Here is a 15,289-nt window from a genome sequence, read left to right on the forward strand (position 1 = left end):
GACGAGCAGCAGCGATACCTCACCCAGCCCCGGCTCTCGCCCTCTGTCCCACCCGTGCTGCGAGCGCTGCCACCACCCGCCCCGCACACCCCAGGGACACGCAGCGGCGATGGTGCGTCCCCACGGGGCCTGGGCCCACACGAGAGCTCTTGGAAACACGGGTGGGGGCCACACACAAGCCCTGGGGAGACACAGGGGATGCTCCCGCTGCCCCCAGTGCCAACTTTCTACAGCCTCCACCCTCCCCGGGCCGGCACATGCCGTAACTCAGCTTTATGAGTTATGTTTGTAGGAAAAGGGGTTTTAAAAGGAAAAAGTCTTTGGGGAAAAAAAGAGATCGACGGGGGGGATCACTTCCCCCTTTTTAGTCATGCCAGCGCGGCTGTGTGCAGCGCAGCGCCGGCAGCCGATACCCCGGAGAGCCAATTACTGCGAGGAGCACAGCCAGGGCCAGCGCCGGGCTGTTCTCCACTTAATTTTCTTAATACAGACACATCATCTCGGAAAAAGCGCCGCTGCTTTGGGGAAGGTACAAAGCAGGTTCCCAGCATGAATCCTCCGCCTCGGGGAGGGCAGGCGCAGCCTGGGCAGAGCGTTTGGGGCTTCCCTTCTCAAAGGGGGCCCAAGCACCAACACAGCACTGCTGGCAGGTTTTTATTTCAATCTCATGAACATCCTTCCAAGAAATCAAACCACGAGAAAGAAAAAATAGTGTGAATCCTTGACTGGACAGACAAGCTGCAGCCCCAAAATTAAATGACTGGGAGGGTAGGGGGGAGCTGCGGGGAAGGGAGGGGGTTTCCAGAAAGCTCAGGAGCCTGAGCCACACAGAATTCACCCATCCTCCCTTTGGCAGAGGAAACGTGTTCCTGTCAACCCCTCCTGCAAAGCAAACCCACAGCTGAGCGAGTCCCCCGCACGCACCCCCAGAAAGGCCACGGCTCGGTGCCGGGCTCCGCTCCGCCGTGCCCGGAGAGGCAAGAAGCCAGCTCCCTCCTCAGCGCCGGCTGCTCGCGTAACCCCCGCAGTGAGAGCGGGGCCACCCGGGGAGAAGCTGAGGAGGAAACCCCACAGCACCCAGCCCCTTCTCGCAGCACCTCACTACACCCCGCGCGGGGCAGGACCCACTCGGCTGGGTGCTAACGGCCAGGCGCCCTCAGAGGAGCACGGGAAGAAACAACCTACTGCCTCTTGTTCTGCACGCTGGGAAACCTCCGTCGCTGGTCTGGCACACGGCGAACGCGGCCTCAAACGGGGAGGAGAAAAACGCTGCTGAAAAGATCAAAGTCCACCGAAGAGGGAGAAGCGCTCCGGCCGCAGCCGGCGACTCCTCACATGAACATGTCGTCGTAGCCTGGAGGGGGAAGGTGGTCGGGATCTGGCCTGGAATGAAATTCAGGAGAGCTCAGTCCTGCAGCAACAGGGATGAGCCAGGAGATGCGGGGACAGCCCAGAGAGCGGCCGGGGATACCAGGCACGGCCAAAATACCTACCCGGATCTCCCAGCCCCCAACGGGCCAAAGGGGTCGAATCTGGCGCCTGGCGGAACCGCTCCTGGGGGAAGCCGGCCTGGGATGCCCGACGATGGGTCAATGCCGGGCTGCGGGACGCCAGACCGGAGAGGGTCCACGATCATTCCCCCGCTCCGACCTCTGGGGAGAGGAAAGAGCCGGAGCTGAGCCTGGCACCAGGGAGAGAGGAGCAAAGCACATCCCTGTGCCAAACCTTGGGGTAAACCAACACGGAAAAACACCCCTGACCTGCTGCAACACCAGCGAGGCGAGCCCACAGCAGACAGACAGACAGACAGACAGCCCTTCACGTGCGCACATCCATGTGTGTAAGAGTGCCGGGGCACGCTGGAGCCTTGCCCTGCTGTCCCTCTGTCCCCACCAGCTCCTGAGGCAGCCCGAGCCCACCCCCAGGCTGCTGCCTGCGCCAGGAGGGAACCCAAAAGCATCGCACCCTGCAGACCCGCCTGCGCACGCCGCAGCACCAGCTCGAGGGCAGGATGCGGCTCACGGCTCATCCTCGCGCTAAGGTGGGAATGTTACGGCTGCAAAGCACGCGGGTAAGTCAGGGCACCAGCAGACACCCAACTCCGGGGCACTGCGGTGCCAGCGAACCCCAAAGCCTACAGGGACACCCACACAGGGAAGCCACAGCCCTCGCCCACCCCAGCCCAGACACGCGGGGCAGCGGGGAGGCAGCTTCCCTCTTCCCCCAGTTCCTGTGAGGAGCCGTTTAGGGCATCAGTAATGGCTGGTAGGTCCCGGTGGGCCACTGGCCGTTGCGGGGGGGACGCGTTGGACCCGCCGGCCCTCGCTGCCGGCTCGCACCTCCCGTCCCCGCCTTCTGCTCCCCGGGCGAGCAGCAGGTCCTGCCCCGCCGTGTCGCAAGAGCTTTTCCAAAGCACTGCCTGGAAGCCATTTGCTGACCACGGCGGCTCCTCGGAGCTGCCCCACGCTGTGAGTGCCATTCCTCACGGGCGGCTTTGTGCAAACTCAGCTGGAGCCTCTGGACACCGCTGCCATCATACAAGTCATTAACAACAGCGTTAATGAGTTCCATTAGGCCAGGCCGGCTGCCCGAAGCGCCCCGGGACAGCCAGGCCCCATGAGCATATGCCTGGGAGTCTGGGTCTCCAGCCCCAGCGCTGGCAGGTGTCAGCACACAAATCTGCTTCCATTTACGATCTTTTTTGTCATTTACAGAGAAACTTCTGATGAAGGGCTGGAGGCAGCGAGAGAAACAGAGTCCCCCGCCCCAACTAAACCCCCTCTCTTCATGCTATTTGGTTTCCTTTCAGCCTCCCAGGCTCCAGGCCTCTGCTTTCAGCCAGGCAGGATGTTTTCAGCTGGTCCAACCCACAGAGAATCAGCTCTTGTAAGAGGGGAAAAAATGCCATCCCCACAGGAGAGCGGTTCCAGCGAGGGCTCCCCTGGGCCGAAGGACACTCTGCCACGCCTCCGAGAGCTGGGTTTTGTCTGACTACGTGCTTTTAACTGGGATGGAGTCTGACAGGTTCTCCTTGTCCAACCAAAGCAAAGCCACAGGGATGTATCTGTGAGGATCGGTGCCCCAGACAGCCCCGCTTCTGGCCAGGAGCTCTCGAGTTCCTCAGACAGCCGGGAGGCTCACAACCAGGACTGGAGAATCTGTGGACTCGGCTTTAAGCCTCCCCTTCTCCAGACTGCTAGGCTGTAGACACAGCAGCTGGTAACATTTTAAATTAGAGGCTTACATTCACTTAACGATGTATTCAGCTTTGATTTACTGAAGGCATTACTGCATGTTAAATGAATACAAGCTGATTATTAAACAGACACAGATTGCAACCTATCATCTATGCAAGAGACGGGATCTTATTACAATATTAGAACCACATTGAGGTTTAGCAACTATCAATTGGTCCCTTGCAACTCGCAGAGCGATTGTCCCATCGCTGTCTGCACTTAGAGACACTTCGCTGGACTCCAGAGAAGGTCCCCAGCCACCCCCACACCCCCAGAGCAGGGGATGCTCCCCGGGTATGCAAAGCACAACCTCTCCCAGCCATACTCACCCAAAAGGGTCCAGGTCTGCCCCACCGACAGCAAAGGGGCTTGAGGGGGAAGGCCTGAAACACAGAACACAGCGAGACGTTCAGCGAAGGGGAGACCGGCTGGCGGGGCGCTGCCTGGGCTGGGGGGGCCCCGCTGTTCCCAGTGCTCCGGGCCGAAGCTGTCTGTGGACACTGGGAGTTTCCATGCCAGCGGCTGCCCCAGCAATGCCAGCCTAGGCCGGGCTCTCCAGATAGTCCCAGCCAGAGGCACAATGAGTCTGGCTTTCCAGGAGTGCGGGGACAGCGGGGCGGTGAGCCTGCAGCCAGCTGTCGCAGCTCCTTGCCAATGCCATGTGCCAATAACGGGGTTTCAGAGCCGTGCCCAGCTCCAGCCTGTCTGCCCAGGCCTCCCCGAGGAGCATCTCGCACCCTGAGCGCCAGCAGACAGCCGCGGCGTTGAAGAACCAAGAGGTGACACGCAAGGCAGAAGCCACGGCCGGTCCCCCAGAGGTGGCAGAGCCACCGCAGTGTCTCAGACTTCCAAAGGGGATTACGGCTTGTGAGGTGAGGGAGGGGGGAGCCCCCCCATTGTGGTGGGGCAGGGAGGGGCCAGGCAGCAACAGTGAAGCAAGTGCCATGTGTCCCCTCTCCCCAGCTTGGCCAGCAAAGGGTTTCAAAGGGCAAGCGGGGTCAGGAGAGCAAGAAGAAGGTCTCCAGCTACACTCCCAGGCGATGCCAAAGGAGCATCAAACCACCACACAGCTCCAGATCAGGCCATCCCGCAGCCAGCAAGTGAAATCAAACCCAAGCATTCAGCCAACGAGGCTGAAACTGCCTGGGGAGGGTGTGCATCCTCTTCGTTCCACGTGTGCAAGATGGGGACAGGGGGTGTAGCTCGGAGAGCTGTGCCAGAACCATGTCCTGGCTAAGGGAGGACCGTCAGCAGTCACCCGCTCCCCACTCACCAGGATGGTGCTCTTGTGCCTGCTGGCTGCCGGGGAGGGACCCTGAGGGGGTCATAATGCAAGTCAGGATCCTTCTTCTCAGGCTCCTTTTTGGCCTTTTCTGCAGGGGCCCCGAGGGGAGCAATGATACCCGAAGCAATCCTTGTCCTCAGCTCCTCAGTGTTCTTGTACAGCCTGCAGGAAAGAGAGGGAAGGTGGTGGGATGGGGAGGCCACAGCACCTGGGCATGAGGTGCTGGACAGGCTGCGAGAGGGGCGCTGAGGGGACGGCCAGGCCCAAAAGCATCCCTGGCATAAAAGCATGTCGCCAGCTGGCAGCACAGAGGGGACAGGAAAGAGTAACAGCACACAGTGGCACCAAAGCCCTCACCCCAATTTAAGATGGCAGAGGTGTCACTGAGCCTTATGCTGTGATCACAACACAACCGGTTTGGACTGGAGGAAACCACAGTGGCACTGGTCTTTAGCAAGGCCACAGGGTGTCTGGGACACAGCTGAAGCTGTAGCACCCCCGGACAGTGTCCACTCAGCACTGACAGGCAGGCAGTGCTCTGGAAATAAAAGTGCTGGGCTGGGCTGGCCCATTCCCAGTTAGGATGACTCTCCCCTGGGCTCTGACCCATGATTCCGCTATCCCCTAAATCTCTCCTGCCCACCAGCAGGGCAGAGGGAGGCAGGGGAGGGAGCTCTGGCTGCATTTCAGAGCTGGCTGGTCCATCCCCAGGGTTTGCACTGGGTAGAAAAGTCCTCTAGGCTCCTCGTAACCTGGTCTCTGCCCCCCTCCCCACGACGGTGAGACATTTTCTACAGAAAATACAAGAGAAGTGAAATTACTTGTGGAAATCATCCAGGTGCTCTGGGTTGATGTAGTTGGCCACTGTCAAGGTCACATCTGCCACCTTCTGAGAACTGCGATCCTGGCAAAAGGCAGGTAAGGCGTGGAGTCAGCAGCCTGGAAAGCTGGGAATGAGGGAACGAGCAGCCACAGCCGGGGGCTTGGGACACAAAGAATGAGCTCACCAGCTTCCTGCCACGTCCCTGTGCTGTGCCCGAATCCCCAGGAGCAAACTCCTGTGTATAGCAAGGTTCTCCCTGCTCCCTCCCCACTTCGGGCTGCGAAGGATGAAAGACTGAGCAAAACCAGCCTGGGCAGGTGCTTGTTGGGGACGGGAGAACCGCAGAAAAGTCCTGAGCTAGGAAAGGGGCAGAAATGGGGCAACTCCTGGGCCAGAGTGTGCAAGGCAAACTGCCTCGCTGCCCCAATGCAGCCAGCATGTGACCAGCTTCACACCGGGCCACAGCTTTGCCGCACAGGCAGCCCCTAACACCCCCCGGGTCTGCCCCATCCTGAGGGACAAACGCTGCAAGGCAGAACCAGTCACAGCAAAAAGTTAAGAAGCTGGGCCTGCTGCTCTGTGCAGCCGCTGCTCCCAAAGGACCCCAAACCCCCAGGGGCCAGCGTGGGCGTTCACCATGACATTGAGGATCATGCTGTCTTCCACCATGATGGCCTTCAGCAGCAGCTCACGGGCATCGTCCACGGACTTGTAGCGCAGCGTATACACCTCCTTGTTGGCCTCCCAGCCGGCGGGCAGCAGCTCCGACTTCCTCTCATCAGGACCCGGCTGCAACGGAACGGACACGCTGCTGAGAGCCTGCCCGGGAGCCCAGCGCAGCGGGGACCTGGCCTGGCTGCACAGAGACATCGGGGAGGGGAGCGAGGTCTCTGGGAGGGGATCTCTCGGTGCCTTCCAGGTTTTAACCGCAGAGACAGGGTTTTATTTCCCACGAGCTGGCCATGCCAGCCTGCCGGCCTCCCACGGGGTCCCTGCGCTGGAACAGGAGGGACACAACCACCCTTTGCCAAGCAAGAGGCAACAAAGGGGGGATGATGCTCCTCCCTGCCTGGCACCTCTGGATGCCGCAGAGCTGTCTGTGCCGGGGAGGAAGGCTCTCACCCGGGGGGCACTGCCCCACACTGCCCTTTTCCCTGATACTGGGGGGTTTCTCTGCCAAGTCGGTGCCCTGCACCCCCACCACAGCCCCCCCCAGGCTCCCAACCCACTAGACCTCTGCACTGGACCCAGCACCACACCGGTTCCCTCCCTGCTATTGCACCAGCCCCCCCCGACACTGGGACCCCCCTGGCACCACATTTCCTCCCCAGCACTGCACTGGACACCCCCCTTTTGGTATGGGGTTCCCCCTCAGCACCAAGCTCCCCCCAATACCACACTGGACCCCTTTCTGGTATCACACTGACCGGCCCCCGCACCGGGATCTCCCACCAACCGACGCTGCACCGAACCCCCCCAGCACCGGGACCCCCCCAGCACCGCAACACCCCGCTCCGGTCCTTCCCCCCAGCACTGAGGCCCCTCAGTCCCCACACCGCCCCGGCTGCCCCCGACACCCTCGGCGCCGCTCCCCCCCCCCCCCCCGCCGGCAGCGGGCGCCGGGCTCGGCCGAGCGGCGGCGGCGAGCGGCGCTAGGAAAGGCCGGGGATCGGCTGCGGCCTACATGGCCTCCGCGGCGGAGGAGCCCGGCGGGGCCCGGCACTGCCCGTACCTGGTCGCCAGCACCGAGGCAGCGGTAGCCGTGCCGGACCAGCTCCCAGTGGACGCCGCAGATCAGCGCGTCCTGCGGGCGGGAGACGGCGGCTCTGGCCCAGGCGTACAGCGGCTCCAGCCCCGCCATGGCCGCGCCGAGCCGGGCCCGCGGAGGAGCCGCCCGGGCAAGGCCCCAAACAAACACCGGGCCCGGCCCGCGGCGGGGAGCGGAGCGTCGCACCGGGCAGGCGGGGCCGGGCCGGGCCGGGCCGCCCCTCACTAGAGGGCCCCCGTCCGCCGCGCAGGGCCCGGGCCCGCCTCCCCCCAGGGCCGGCCCGGGGGCTCCGGCCGCCGCGGGCGGGTGTTACCGCCGGGAAATTTAATATTTTTTTCCCACAGCGGGGCGGGACGGGCCTCGCCGAGGGGGTCTGTGCCCGCCGACACCATCCAGCAGCCTGCGGGCTGGGGTCTGCCCGACCCTCCTTCCCTGCCCCCGCGTCTGCCCCTGGCCCCGGCTCTGCCTCACAGAATCCCAGAGTCATTCAGGTTGGAAAAGCCCCTCGGGACCAGCGAGTCCAACCCTCAGCCCGACTCTACAAAGTTCTCCCCGACCCCACATCCCCCCACAGCTCATCCCAACGGCCCTGAAACCCCCCCAGGGATGGGGACTGCCCCCTCCCTGGGCAGCCTGTTCCACTCTCGGACCACTCTGTCTGGGAAACATTTTCTCCTCCTGCCCAGCCTGACCCTCCCCTGGGGCAGTTTCCAGCCGTTCCCTCTTGTCCTGTCCCTGATCCCCTGGGAGCAGAGCCCAGCCCCAGCCTCTCTGCAATGTCCTGGCAGGAGCTGCAGAGAGGGATGAGGGCTCCCCTCAGCCTCCTCCTCCTCACACTGAACACTCCCAGCTCCTGCCCTGCCTCCTCACAGGATTGATTCTCCAGCCCCTCCCCAGCCTCGTTGCCCTCCTCTGCCCTCGCTCCAGCCCCTCCAGATCTCTCTGGGATTGAGGTGCCCAAACCTGGACACAACCTCCAGGTGTGGCCTCCCCAGTGCAGAGCACAGGGGGACTGTCACCTCCCTGCTCCTGCTGGTCACACTAGCTCTAACCCAAGCCAGGAGGCCGTTGGCTTCCTTGGCCACCTGGGCACACTGCCAGCTCGTGTTCAGCTGTTTGTCAATGAGAACCCCCAGATCCTTCTCTTCCTCTGCCCCTGTCTCTTCCTCAACACTTGTTAGAAAAGTGTTCGAGTCTGTGACAGGCTCCGCCGTGCCGTTCACCGGGACCAAAGGCACCCAAGCACCCAACGGCCATCGATGCCTTTATGTCATTCCTTCCACAGATCCTTTCTCCCGGCCGTAGTATTTGTAACATTTAAATTCTGTTAAAGTAGCCACAGAAAGGCATTCAGGGGCTTATTTTTCCTGTCCCTGCGCCACAGCTGCTTTCCTCAGCGTGGCTGGCAGCAGGCTGGGGGTCAGAGTGAAGCAGCCCCATGCCGGGGAACACCATCATCTGCTGCTTTCCCAATCTGACCTCCAGTTCCTTGGGGACGCTCATCTTGACTTCATTATGCGTCAATTAATTAACTCGCGCTGTTCGCTCTTTCCATTTCCCCCTCAAGAAGTCACTGAGGCTGAACAATCGACCGCAGACCGGCCAGGCCTGCCTGCCCGGCAGCCCCCACGGCTCGGCACTGCCCCTTCGCACGAACCGTCGCACCCCCCTGCCAGTCCCGGCGCCGCCAAAACCAACTTGAAAACCTGAGTGAGCTGCACCGGCCGGGCCGGGCTCGGCAGGAAAACTACCCCTGATTTTCCACGGGGCTGGGATTTCAGCGCGGGAGCTTTGCGAGGGGAGGCATCGGATGGGGATGAGATGAGAACAGCAGGAAATGCCTCAGCCGGAGCTTTTCCAGTGCTGGGCTTGTGATTCACAGCAGCAGCAGCGTTTCCGCCCCACAGCTTGCTCCCGGCGGGCAGCAGCCGCGGTTGCAGGCTTTGACGGCATCCACATTTCACTTTCCCGGCACAGTTGGTCCCTGGGTGGGCACAGCGGGTACCGGTAGCTTTGTTCCAATGCCCCCTCCTGAGGCAGAATTTGAAATCGTAGGTCTTCCTCCAGAAACTTGATCCTAAATCCTGTATCCCAGCGCCGCTAACAGGCTTCCCCGCCTTCCTGGACCCGCCGCAGGTGCTGGAGCCTGTGGGTGTTTGGGATCGGCGACGGCGGGAGCCAGCGGTGCCGCGCTGGGGTGGAGGCGCAGGAATCGCGCACAAACCCTGCCGAGTGCTCCCCGAGCTTTCGTTTCTCCATCCAACTTGCTGCCATCTCTGTTCACCCACCATCTGCTGCCCACCCTCACACCCATCACCACGCGCTCCTGTCTGACCATCTGCTTGTCCTCCTGACCCCTCCCCACCATGTCCGTCCTTAATTTATTTTCCCTTCCCCATGTCGTGCTGCCTTCCCCGGACCACACACAAGAGGCAACTTTTGGTGTTGAGTTCCCCCAGGCCCGAGCAGCCCCTCCATGGGCACAGCCCAGGGAAAAGCACGATGCTTCCACTCGTCCCCTCACCATGGGACCCTCCTGGGAGCTGGGTCCCCTCTGTACCTGAGCCCACAGCCCCGGGGCTGGCTGCTGCTACATCAAAGCTGCCTTTCGGGTGCCCGCGGTGCCTCGCCACGCTGGCCCATGTCGCCTGGCTCCCTGTTGGCTCCTTCCTCTGCTCCAGTGTCTCGCTTGCTCTGTGGCTCGTTGATGATGAAAACCACTGGCCACATGAAAGCATGTGCGAGTTAGGGGCCTGCAAGCTACGTGGGAGGTAACGGACAGCACGGCCCCGGCTGGGATGCAGCGGCCAAGTCATTAACGAGGTGACGAGGATTGCAGAGCCGGCTCATTAGTGCTGCAAGGCAAGTGCGTCACACTGGCTGCCGGACACGCCGGTGCCGTCGTCGGAGCAGCCGTGTCCTCTTTGTGGGCAAAGCCGGGAGCGGGAACGATTCTGCAAGAGCCAAGCGAAGCCCCCCCAGGAGCAGCCAGCGCCCTGGATGACTTGCACGTGTTTGTGAGGATTCATGCCCAGCTCTTGCACCAACCCTCTTGCCCGTGGAAATACAGGGGAAGCTGCACATGGCTGTTTTCCTCCCTCTTTTACTCGGGAATGGGATCCGTGGGCCGCGCATCTCGTGGAGAGCTGCTCCCCGGGGGGTGGGTGATGCCCCGGGAAGGCGGCGGCAGGGCGATGGTGCTCGGAGCAGGTAGAGACTCATCACCCAGGGTCCCCTCCGTCACGCAAACCACAGCCTCCCCTGACCTTCATACTTTCCCGCTGCCTCACTGCTCCCGTTGGATGCGCCCACTGCGGTGTCGTAACGAGCAGAAGAGGAAACAGATTTCCCAATCACCGGCCCTGTTGGCAACCCGCGAGCCCTCCGTGCTGGGAACGGCAGCCGGCAGCGCCGGGGCAACTGGCTGACCCCCGTGCCGAGCCGCGTCCGCTGGCTGTGACCCGGGGCCTGGCAGAAGGCAGAGAGGGACCGTGGATAATCCCTGGCTGATGTTTGGGTGCTGCAGCTGCTGCTGTTCAAGAGCATCATCCCTCCCTCGGGGTCAGTTCTCTGGTGCTCCTTTCTCATGGAGAAAGCCCATGGGCATCACCGTGCCCGGGGCGAGCAGGGCTGAGCGCCGGGGGACGGGGCTGCCCGTGCTGCTCTGTGCAGGCAGCGCTTTCCCGGGAGGGAGGGAAGGATGGGATCCCCTCTGAAGAGCAGCGAGGGCTAAAGGTGCCAGGGCAGCCTCCTCCACGCGCTGCTCCACTGCCCGGGGCTTATTGGCACATCAGGAGGCACCTGAAGGCGACTGAAATCTCCGTGCCAAGGGATATCGGGTGACTCCGGGAACAGGCTTCGCCCGTCGCTTTCACAAGGCTCCTGTCATTGCCTTGAGAGGGGACGTAGTCACTCGCTCCATGAACATTTGGCCTCCTCTTCATTTCCCCCATATTCAGTTCCAGGGAAAGATGACACCGAGGCAGGAGAAAGGGGGTTTTTCTCCGGGGAAGAAATTCAAACCACATGCAGGCGGGCTTGCCGCAGTAGCAGGAGGAGGGACAGGGGCTGTGAGAGAGCAGGCTCTCAGCAGCGAGGCCAAATGTAAAGTCAATTAGCGCTTTCAGGACTCGGAGCATGCTTGAGTGCTGTGCTTCGAGCAGGCATAATCCCTGTCACAGGGAGGCTGCCAATAGGGTTTGAAAATAATTAGGAAGCCCGGAACCCCAGTGCTTCCCAGAAAAGCCTGTTAACTCTGTGGTGGAAACCTTGCTTGCAGGGAGCACGTCGCACAGTCGTGACTCATCAGCTGGATGGAGCTAAACTCAGTTTCTCAGAGGTCAACACGCTCGAGTCCCAGTGAGCTTTACCCTCGGTGGGGCTCCCGTGCTCCCTTTGCCTGCCCTAATTCAGGGGGTGCCAAAAATATCTGGGAGGAACGGAGGGCAGTTTCACGAGGTGTGTGTCATCCAGAGACACCAGCGCCTTCCAAAGGGGCTGTGGCGATGGGGAAACTGAGGCACAGAGGGCTCAAACCACCTTAGCCAGCGGCCTGGAGGGCAGCAGCAACCCCGATCCCCCGACCTGCTGGCCCTGGCCGGAGCCTGCACCTCACCAGCCCCATCCCTGCGGCCCCGGGTGGACGCTGCCGTCCCCCCACTGCTCTCAGGGGACTTTGGATGTGAATCCGAACGGTCCGGGACAGCCTTGGAGGAACAAAACAAGACAATCAATCACCCTTGCTTCACGCCCACCCCAGTCTGCAGCCTGAGCCGGGTTGCATTGTGCCGAGCTGGAGGGACTCCACATCAAAGTGGGGAGCAGCTGGCTGCCGGGCCGCCCCAGCGCCCAGACGGGCAGCGCCCTGCCCACGAGCTGCCTGTCTGTGCTGCCCGCTCGGGCTCTGCCCCGCTCCTGCCCCGGGGCCAGGCAGCAAAGCCGGGATGCAAAACTGCTCCCTGCTCGGGTACAGCGGGAGATGCCCGAGGCCACGTTGGCTACAGAGAGCGTCAAAAGTGGGGGTGAGCGGAGGCTGCCCCGGGGCCTGGACCTCGCCGCAGCAACCCGGGGCTGGGAGCACCTTCCCTCCGCGGGGGTGAGGAGGAGGCACCGCACGCAGAGGAAGAGTCAATCCCAAGTTTGTCCTGGAGCACTTCAGAGGCTGCACGAAGCCGGCGGAGCCGCGGGGACGGCACAGCCTGCTCCTGCGGTGCAGCTCCCGCTATCCTCACAAGACCCTTTCCTTTGCTGTTCCTTCCATGACACATGGCGGTCGCTTCCCCCGGGCTGCTGCCCCGGCGCTGCTGCAGACAGTACATTCATTTTTGGATGGCTTTTGCAGCTCCCCGGCGTTTCTCCCCATCCCAGGCACGCACGGATGGTATGAGGCAATGTTCTCGGGGAGTATCAGCTTCCCGGCGCAGCGCTGTTGGGTAAGCACTCGCCTTTCTTCTGAGGAGCTGGTGGGGAATATTCCCTCATGAACCCGGCCCGACGTGCTGCCTGGTCAGGCTGGGGGCAGCCAGGGGGGAGCCGGGGGTCTGGTCATGCTGGGCTAGGCCATGGTGAGACAGCGAGGTCAAACGTTTGGGATGGGGGAGTCTGGGCAAGGGAGAGCACCCAGATCCCCCTGGAGCAGTGCCCGTGTGCGGGTGCAGCAGCACAACAGCAGTTTGGGTGCAAACCCCCCAACAGCCCCTATTTCCCCACTAGCAAAGGGTTGGGGTGGCTCTGCCCTGTGACGGTCAACAAGGGACAGAGCGGGGAGGCAGCCTGAGCCCCGGCGCCTGTGCCGACCGGCCCTGCCACACACAGCCCCTTCCTACACCCCAAAACAGGTCTGCACCCCGCGCCGGCACCGCTCCCGCGCTCGCTGCGAGGCCGCTGCCGCGTCACGGACGCAGCCGGGGAAGAGCCATCGGGGCATCTGTGGAGCAGCGACCTGCCAGCGGCACTGGCAGCCCAGAGACCCCCAGCTCTGCCACCGAGGCAGCAAAATCCCATCGCGGGGGGGTTTGTCATCTGGGTTGAGGGTGGGGGGGTGTTGCAGCCCGTGTCTCGGGGCGTTCACCCTCCCCGAGGGCACGAGGACTGTGCGTGTGGCGCTGGGGCAGCACCTCCTGCCATTGCAGCCCGCGGTACGCAGGTGCCCCTGGTCGGTAACAATTGATGTTTTTTCCAGTTCTCTAATTAAGAGACAGAATAAAACTCACTAAAAGGCAAGGCTGGGTGTTTAAAGGGAAAGTTCTCCAGGTGCCACGCTTATTAAAAGAAGGGGAAAAAACCAAGGGCGAGAGGCAGGGCCACAAGCTGGACAAAGAACATATTGGGGAAGGAGACGGGGTCAGAGCCTGGGGGGGACCGTGAGGAGGGGGGCTGCAACCAGCCCCTGTGTCCCCACGCCACCGAGCCCCCAGGGTGCCGGGTGACCCCCGGGAAGCCGTGCCCAGGGCCCACCTACATCCTTCAAAGGTTTCCCTGTTAACTGGGAAAAAACTGCCCCAAACTGGGCAGGATCCGGGCTGACAAAGCAGGACACGCTCTCGGCGTCGCCACCCGAACTGGAGCTGCCGGGACACGAGGAAGATGCGCTCAGGTGGGGGCCATGGTTTGATGTGATGCTTGGGGCAGCAAAAACACCCACCCCCCCCGGCTCCTGCAAGTCACCCCTGAGGGAGCAGGGCCAGGGTGGGGGTGTCAGAGCTGTGACCCCCGGCCCCCACACCACCCACCTCCGCCGGGTGCCTGCACACAGGCGCGGCGGCATTTGCACTTACATATGTAAAGCATTAGGATTTGTTTAGAAGCCCTTTATTGTCATATTTTGTTCTTTATTTGCTACAAATTAAATTTGCTGAGGGATATGTGCAGATTGTGAAATTATTTTGAGAATAGTTCCTCTGGGTTTTTTAATTTCCTTTGTATTAAATTTTTACAGTCTTTAAAAGACTATGAAAAATTTTAAATTAAAAAAAAAAAAGTAGGGCAAAATCCCAGGGAGAGAAGGACAAGAGCCCAAGAAGGGGACCAGCCGTGGCCACCTCTGTTATCGCAGACGCCGGGGACGATGTGGCACAGTCACCCCCCCCTCCGCTCCTGCTCCGTCCCGGTCCTGCCACGCACCGGGGAGCCGGGGCTGGGGGACATGCGGCCGAGTTGCCCCAAAGCTGGTGCCGGAGGGGGACCTGCCATCTGCCGAGGACTGAGGCTGTTCCCACCAGACGCACGGGTCAGCCTTTCCCTTCGCTTTGCTCCCGACGCTGAATCGGGGCAGGGACCCCTCACATGGGGCCGCGGGGCTCCGCCGACCCCCTGCCTGCGATTCCAACGCAGAGCAACGCTTTGGAGCAGACATGAAAGCCCACGGCCGGGCTATCTGAAGCCGCCCTCCCCTGCAAGCAATTTCCAACGTGATAATCTTCCCAATTATTCCCCTGAGCTGCAGAAAGCCAAGCTGCCCCTCGTGAAAGGCTCCACATCTTGGAAGCATTAGGGACCCCTTTCGCTGCCGGGGCGCACGGCGTCGCAGCGATGGCCGGCCGGGAGCCGCCCTCCCACCCCTCCGTCCCCTGCGCCGGGTGTTTCCAGCTCATTAAAATCACAGACACATTTTTCATCTCTTTATTTCTACTGCTGTCATCGTCATTGTTCCAGCCTGGTGCAAATTGGGAACTGGCCGTGCACTGACGCTGCTGCTCCACCCCGCAGCCGCCCTTGCCCCCAGGATGCACAGGAGGGCCCCGCTCCGGGGATGGGGACTGGGATGGCACCAGCCTCCTGCTGCCGCTCCCCCGGGGGGGTTTTTCCCCCAGGTCCATGGCACTGCTCAGCACAGGACCCCCAGCACATCCCCTCTCCCCGACACAGCATCCCCCCGCAGCCGGCCTGAGGGCGCGGGGCTCAGTGCCATCGCAGGCCCCCCCAGTATTCCCGAGGGGCTCGGTGGCCCTGGGGATGGCAGCTGGAGGCCACGGGAAACACAAAACCAGAGCAGGAGCATCCCCAGGCTCGAGGGACGGGGGACAAGGACTCCCCTGCGTTTTGCACCGCAACACCGGGGTGCCAGCCCCGGGCGAGGGACCTCGTCCGCGGCGCAGCCGCTCGCCCCCACGCCGGCAGCAGCGGCGGGTTTGTGCCTCCCTGGCACAGCGCGGCAGAGGGGAGGGAGCGACCGGGCT

The 15,289-nt window shown here is 62.3% G+C and overlaps 1 protein-coding gene across 1 annotated transcript; it reads right to left on the reverse strand.

Annotated features, from left to right (window-relative positions):
• Positions 1-641: 641 nt before the first annotated feature.
• On the reverse strand, positions 642-7,373 carry PSMF1 (proteasome inhibitor subunit 1). Its single transcript, XM_074920490.1, has 7 exons — positions 7,077-7,373; positions 5,981-6,133; positions 5,343-5,425; positions 4,510-4,683; positions 3,566-3,619; positions 1,494-1,652; positions 642-1,383 (listed from the first exon to the last, which is right to left on the reverse strand). The coding sequence occupies exons 1-7, from the start codon at positions 7,203-7,205 to the stop codon at positions 1,332-1,334; spliced, it is 804 nt and encodes a 267-aa protein (XP_074776591.1). The 5' UTR covers positions 7,206-7,373; the 3' UTR covers positions 642-1,331.
• Positions 7,374-15,289: the final 7,916 nt, after the last annotated feature.

The sequence above is a fragment of the Athene noctua genome, chromosome 16 (assembly GCF_965140245.1).
Source record: "Athene noctua chromosome 16, bAthNoc1.hap1.1, whole genome shotgun sequence".
In the NCBI taxonomy this organism is placed as follows: domain Eukaryota; kingdom Metazoa; phylum Chordata; class Aves; order Strigiformes; family Strigidae; genus Athene; species Athene noctua.

Coding starts and splice junctions, on each gene's coding strand:
- PSMF1 (XM_074920490.1), bottom strand. CDS start 7,205: ATGGCGGGGCTGGAGCCGCTGTACGCCTGGGCCAGAGCCGCCGTCTCC. Junction 5,426..5,980: donor GCATGATCCTCAATGTCATG/GTGAACGCCCAC, acceptor GCCTTTTGCCAG/GATCGCAGTTCTCAGAAGGT. Junction 3,620..4,509: donor GGCACAAGAGCACCATCCTG/GTGAGTGGGGAG, acceptor TCTGTGTTTCAG/GCCTTCCCCCTCAAGCCCCT.